The sequence below is a fragment of the Propithecus coquereli genome, unplaced genomic scaffold (genome assembly GCF_000956105.1).
Source record: "Propithecus coquereli isolate 6110/MARCELLA unplaced genomic scaffold, Pcoq_1.0 Scaffold408, whole genome shotgun sequence".
Lineage (NCBI taxonomy): Eukaryota > Metazoa > Chordata > Mammalia > Primates > Indriidae > Propithecus > Propithecus coquereli.
Genome location: NW_012149819.1, coordinates 979387 through 986886, shown reverse-complemented (window position 1 = coordinate 986886; position 7500 = coordinate 979387). Strand labels below are relative to the sequence as shown.

The 7500-nt window shown below is 33.5% G+C and overlaps 1 protein-coding gene across 1 annotated transcript in view; it reads right to left on the bottom strand.

Moving 5' to 3' along the window:
* The window catches only part of GRIA2 (glutamate receptor, ionotropic, AMPA 2), a 168378-nt gene that overhangs the window by 3887 nt on the left and 156991 nt on the right, over positions 1 to 7500 (bottom strand). The window contains exon 12 of the mRNA XM_012652992.1: positions 1 to 189. This exon is cut by the window's left edge and continues 59 nt beyond it. Within this exon, the coding sequence (XP_012508446.1) occupies positions 1 to 189 (189 nt within the window). The remainder of the gene's footprint in view (positions 190 to 7500) is intronic.

Below are 7500 nucleotides of genomic sequence, written 5' to 3'. Positions count from 1 at the left end.
AACTTTCATGGTGTCGCAAGGCTTCCTTTGCTCGATGTACTCGTTCATGGTGGACTCCAGCAAGTAGGCATACTTCCCTTTGGACTTCCGGACTCGAGCCACCCCTTCAGCTGTAGTCCGCACAAACACAGAGGGCTCTGCGCTTCTCATGTAGGTCCACATTTTATCAAACACTGCAATTTTAGATCTCTGTAGGAAAAGGAAGGGGCCAGAGAGAGTCAAGAGATGAGCCTAACAAGTTATTGACAAAACACAAAGGGAGGCAGTACTTTTCAAGACAATCACAGGCGGTACAGAGCATATGGAAAAATCCCATCTTTCAACATTTTTTTCACTAACACCAATTCTGTCACTATGCCAAATAATTTTCCTTTATGTTTATAAGGACCTCAAACAACAATTGTTACAGCAAACAAAATACTGTTTACCAAGAAACAATCTGAAATAGTGACAATCCAAAATAAATTGAAAAATACACCGTCCTATCTATAGGAAAAATACAAGTTAAGAGACAAGCGAAAGGAGATCTTCATTGCCCAAATCCTGACTGATCTGCTTTTAATTCATGGGAAAACAGGATCTGCATGATGTTAATTGGTCAGGCATGGAATGCCCATTAACTGAAGAATACAGAAAATAATGCTGGAAGCGGGTTTTAGATACTGACTGAAACATTTCTAGAATAACATTGATTTTTTAAAAAAACATATTCTTTGGCCATTTATATTGTCTTTTAATTAAACAGGATTTTTTTCTTTTGAATATTTAAACACCAAAACACCATTTATTTCAAGATATATTGGAGAAAACAACATTCATATCAGTAACAGATATGAAAGAAAGAAGGACTAATTGAAGCAGTGTTACTGAAGGAATATTTATCTTAAAATTAATTGACTCTAAAGCAAAGATAGACATCAAAAGAATCATTTAATACTTCCTATTCTGAGTTGAATGAAGCGGAGCATGGAGTTGGAAAGTTGAAGCATTTGAATGAATGTCTGCTTATTTTACTACTCACAATTTTCTCAAATGACTTTAATCCCTTTTGGGAAGGTGACTTTGAAGAGCCCCTTCTGTTATTTTCATATAGGAAGTTTGAAATGGAAAATTGAAATTGAAAACTTACTTTTAAAACTCATGAAGTTTTAAAGTTTTTTTTTTATTCTAAGCAATTTTAAAAATATAACGTTTATGTTAGAAAAAGCAAGGCTAAATCAATTCATTATAAGCAGAGAAATGATATCAATCCAAATGTGTTTGGGATGCTGCCCTAGGAATTTAGGCAGATTTTCCTATAAAAGCACTCTATTTTGGTGAAAATAGAGGGTCAAGTGCAACTGAGTATAAAGAAGGCCTGTACTACTAGGTTTATAATACACATAAGAGAGAGAGGTGCTCAGACTTGGGTTGCATTTTACCATTTGAGTGGGGACTGCTATGCTGAGACAGGTTTGTGGACCATTTCAGATCAGTGGTCTGTACGGTTAGAAGACCCACTTGTCCTCCCAAAAAGATACTTTCACTCTAAATATAAATCAACATTCCTTGCCTATTAATACTGTTTCTATCATCTCATCATTTAACTACACCACTCTTAAATCTATTTCTATTATTGGACAATGCCCCTTCTTGAGACAACAGACTTGAAAATTCATTACCTATTGACTCAAGCTTCCTCTCTGTTGTAAAAGCACATCTCTAAGAGTGAAAGTTCCAGCAAGACTCCAACTAGGAAAGTTTTATCTTCATGACTCTCATAGAGTCTAGCATGATATTGTGCATATAGTAGGCTCTTAATAAATATATGCTAACTGACTATTTGTGGATTTGGATAGGAAAAAAAGACCACTTTTGTTTTATCTGCATCTTTGCCTTCTGTAGAAAGTGCTTATATTGTTTGGTTTTTGTTCTCCTATATGCTGTCTTCATATTCTTTGCCAATTGAAAGAAGCTACAGTATTTGAGTTCGATTAAACAGCATACAATCTTACTAAACTTCAAAGTGTTTCTGTATTGTGACTTCCCACAAAAACATGATGTCAAAATGTTTTGGAACAAAATCATAGGCTGATAAAGAAGAGTTCAAAATCAAATTACACAATTATTTTATCAAATCATTCATTAAACATGTCAATTGTTCCAAGTTTAAAACATCAATTTGGGCACATTAAAATGTTACATAAAATGCCTCATAAATATGGATGCCCTTCAAAGAAAATCCCCAAATTAGCCATGGAATTTTCAGTTTCATTCATAAAATCTTTCCTGTGAGTTTTAAAGATATTTCTCAAAGTATGAACATAATATTTCCAAGGATTAAAGGACTATAAAATATAATCTGGAAAAAAATATACCTAGCTGTAGTATTATTATTTTTTTTTTTTTTTTTGAGACAGAGTCCCGCTCTCTTGCCTGGGCTAGAGTGACGTGGGGTCAGCCTAGCTCACAGCAACCTCAAACTCCTGGGCTCAAGTAATCCTCCTGCCTCAGCCTCCCGAGTAGCTGGGACTACAGGCACACGCCACCATGCCCGGCTAATTTTTTCTATTTTTAGTTGTTTGGCTAATTTCTTTCTATTTATAGTAGAGACGGGGTCTCGCTCTTGCTCAGGCTGGTCTCAAACTCCTGAGCTCAAGCAATCCACCTGCCTCGGCCTCCCAGAGTGCTAGGATTACAGGCATGAGCCACTGCACTCGGCCTAGCTGTAGTATTTTGACTGAGCTACTTATCCTTGTCTTTGCATTTTTGAATCATTTAGAAGACATGTAAGTTCTAGTTTGTTAGGTCATCTAGACATACAAGTTCTTTTCAGTTAAATCAGTCATTTTTTTATGATAGGATGTATTATAATATACATTACTTTTTTCTAACTGAACAGGATTTTATAATGCAACTATGGATTAATAAAATCTATAAATTATCTGAGATCTTAAAATACACATTGTTGATACTGAATCAGGCTGAAAGTAATTTTTTTTCATAAATTAGAATTTTTGTAAGATATACATTTTTTTCCCAATGAGTTAATTCGTTTGTCTCCCACTATTTAGTCTATTGTTCACTTCTTTAACAAAGTTAAGGAAATGCTTTCATAACTGTATCACTACAAGGACTGCTGTTTGAACAGATTTGTCCAGAAGCATACCTCTAGGATAATTCGTAAACAGCCTAATACTGTTATGTTGAAAATTGTCATCCATTAGGCCAAGAGATTTATTAATTTGAATTTCACGGGTACTTTCAAAAGAAGAACATGAAGAATCTGACTACATTCTTACTGAAAGACAATTCAAAAGATCTGTACTTAATTTCTATGAAAATATCAGAAAAATAGTCTAAACTAAATAGTTAAATAAGTGATGCCTAGAAATCTTGTTCTTCAAAACCACAGCAATCAAAGAAGTAACCAGTAGAGGAGGAATCCAAAAGCAAAGCAAAGTTCTTTTCTGGGCTGCCATTCTAAAAACCTTCATGATTAATTATACTTTTTGGCCAGGTATTTAGGTGACAGTGTTTAATTTGGCCTAATCTGTAAATTAATGGGCTATCTGATGTACTACAGGGCATACTACAATCATGCTAACCACTCCAGCCATGTGACCACTCATTTCTTAGAATATATTTGCAAATAGAATGTAAAGGAAAAAAAAAAATAGAGATTTTTTTTTTCCAGTTTAACAAAATCCCATGTGGTCAACTAAGGTAATGTACATAAATAGCATTTCTTGTTAAAATTCTGGATTCCAGCATCTCATGTGACAAGCACACATTGTTCTACATCAAAATCACCCAGAAAATTTAAGAAATTGCATGGAAAATGCAAATAAAATACTGATGAAATTGCCTCAATTAGCCCCTTTGTGTGAACTTTGAAGATGAATGTCAGGCAATGATGATCACCACCCTCCTAACAGTGTCTAAATTTGAACACATTCTAGCACAGTGCAAGAGGGAATGCAAGCTTACTTTTTAAATAAGTTTCATAATTTCCTATATTACAAATACTAATCTGAGTTCTGGTCCAGAGAGAAGAGCGTGATGCAGTGCAGAAGGAAAACAAAGGGCTGGGGTATTGGTTTCTAATCTCCTTGTGCTAAAATGGCTGTAGGTAAAAGTTCTAAGTCTTTCTCAGGAATCACTGCACCTTTCTTTTCTACCTCCCCCCAAATATAAGTACTGCTTTATACCAGATTTAAATACCCTCAGTATATAGGGTATTTTGTTTTCAAATGCAGCTAAGCCAAGAAAGATTGCATTTTGTAAGGTGACATGTTAAATCAAGGACAATCATTCTTTTAGCAAGCATGATAAGGTGAAGTGAATTTCTTCAGGATGACATCTGCCATCACATTTTGATGAGGAGATAAGCAATACCTAGAGTTTAATCAGGTACCCACTTTTGACTTTCCTGTGTTTCTTGAGGAGTCAAGGCTCTTGGAACATAGCTATTCAAATCTCTTTCCATGGTTTGATATCATTAATAGGCATATCAATTTAATTAATGTTTCATAGAAAATAACAGTGTGGAATTTTAATATAAACTTAAAGACAAAACAGGAAAATATGCCCATGGTCTAGCATTGTTGGGGAAAATTTCATACAAATTAAGCACATCTGACATAATTATACCGAAGATGAAGATGGCTTCCTTCTCTATGGAGGAAGCCAACAATCATTTTAATTTATGTCTCCCTCATGTACAGCAATATAGGCATTAATCTTTCTACCAACTAAATAAGCCTTTTCCCCCTTACCAAAAAAAAAAATGACTTTTTAAATGAAACAGTTATTAACCTTACGAAACATAGACATTTATTCAAGAATTAGTAGGAAAGATAGGTACTTCCTTATAGACAGTTTTTACCACTTAGTTTGTTAATTCTTATGGAGTGGATATTCAAAAAAATCTGGTTATCCACTAACTTCTAATGAAATATTAAAATAGCTTCTCATTGTGTCAGCAGAATCCTTTTTACTAGAATGGAAATTGAGAGATTTCCAAATGTCTGGCACAATTTTACACCAGGAGTACATTCAAGAATTTTTAGAACTGTGCTCCCCACTATGGATAATCTTTAGCTCTCACTATCACTTCAAACATGAATAAAAATTCTTTTCATACAAATCTCTAATTTTTTCTAGAAAAGTCCCAATGACTAAGTCAGTGTAACAACTAATAGGAAGCTAACTCTATCTCAGAGTGGAAGAACTTGACCTAAAGCATCATAAATGTAAGGATGACAGTGTTATAGTGTGACTTAAATACATTTTCTATGTGAATTTTTAATTTGTTTAAAATTCACATAGATTCAAGTCTATGTGAATTTTTAAAAAATAAATTTAAAGAAATTTAAGAATAAAATTCACATAGATCTCATTCTGTCATCCTTAGGTGTTTAGAAATATGCAGTCTCTATAAAAATGTCTGTTTCTAAGTTGTAGTCACTTATTTGGGGTTGAAATTAAACATTTACTAGCATACACTGGAATTTTGACTTTTAGCAGTGGGGTCATCACTCTGTAATACATCTCTTGCCCACTTTCTATTTAGACGTAATTTCCACCATAAACTACAGATGATCAAATTTAATCAAGGCAATCCGAATATTTTTAAATTCAGTGCTCCTTTCACTTTCTGTGTTGTCCATCATTGGAAGAGTTTTCAATATTCCAAAATCTCCTTGAATTGCTAAAATAATATTGACTTTTAAAACTTTATCTTTCAATAGTTTGCATAGCCATATATATAAAATGTGAATGTGAACATTTCTAAATGTTAACAGATTATAAAATTATGTTTGCAAGACTATTACAAATCATAGCACAAGAAAACTATAGTAGCCTTACACACAGAGGTGAATAGAAGGAAATCAGAAAAGGAAAGAACAGAGTGGTTAGAGAAATAAGAGAAAATATGAGAAAGTATTGGAATTCCAGGAATTAAGGAGGAATTAAGGGAGGAAAATGTATTAAAGGAATTCGCACAATGGGAGTAAATGTACCTCAGTGTTTTTAAAGCATGAAAACACATACCAAACATTTCAATTTGGCCAGAGGGTCATTAATTGACTCTTTTAGGAAAGCATTTTCCACAGAGAGCTATAAGAGAGATAAGATTTGAAATAATGAAAGAGAAAGTGGCTGGGATGACAAAAATGGAGGCTTTAGCAAACAAATTCATAAATTTATCAGCTAAAGGAAAGGAAAAATAGGAATATTGATAGAAAATTTAAAAAAAAAGACTGTCACAAAAAGGACTCTTCAAAATTACAGCAAATCTGAGCATAGATTGAAGGCTAAGGAGAAGGTGCCTGTGGAGATGGAGAGACTAAAACATTATTAGGGTATAAATTTTAGAACAATGTCTTTGACAATTGGAGAGAGAATGTTGTCAAAGGCCAAGGTGGCGATGTTAGCTTTACAGAAAAAAGGATAACTATTCCTCTGACACTAGTAGAATAAAAACTTGAAGATAAGAATAGAATTGTGTTGATAAGTGTAAGAGCCAATCTACTTTTAAGCCTTTGTCTATCACTGGAAGTGGTCTTGTTTTAATCAGATTCCTCTAACAAAAACTACTTCCATTAATGAGAATTTTGAAATGGAATGTTGTGTATCTCTTCAACATACTTGAAAAGTACCTGTTTTAGGTTATTTACAAGAGTGAAATACCTAAAAGATATGTCTATCTTGTCCCTATTCCAGAATTTTAATTCCTATACTAATGAAAGACTTTGGTACATGGTTGTCCCAGAGCATATATATCAAGAAAGCATTGTCTTTAGGTTCCAATGTACAAATTCATATTAAGGATAGGAACTGAGAGCATCTGTAAAACATAAATAAAAACAATATAATAAAAAAACAAAAAGGCTTTGTAACCTGGCACTCATTTCATGGTTTTGATATTACTTTTCCACTTCATTTACCAACAACAATAGTAACACAAAAATGAAAGAGGAAAAAAATGTAGAAAACCCAAAAATTGTTCAGTATTTCAAGTATATTTATCATATATAATCATAATGTATGATAATATTCCCAGACTTCTTCTGAGTCTTTAAAAATCAATTTTGGTAAAGAAAGTTTATTTCATCAAAAAGTCCCAAAACAAAAAATGCTGGCATGGATATGGAGAGATAGGAACACTTATACACTGTTAGTGAGACTGCAAACTAGTACAGCTACAGCCTCTATGGAAAGTAGTATGGAGATACCTCAAAGAACTAAAAGTAGAGCTACCATTTGATCCAGCAATGCCACTATTGGGTATTTACCCAATGGAAAAAAAAGACATTTTATTAAAAAGACACCTGCACTTGAATGTTTATAGCAGCACAATTCACAATTACAAAGATGTGGAAACATCCCAAGTACCTGTCAATACATAAGTGGGGTTCTTCTTCAAGAATTCCTTGCCTAGGCCGATGTCTGAAAGGGTCTTCCCAACATCTTCATTTAGAATTCTTAAGGTTTCATGCCTTAGGTTTAAGTCTG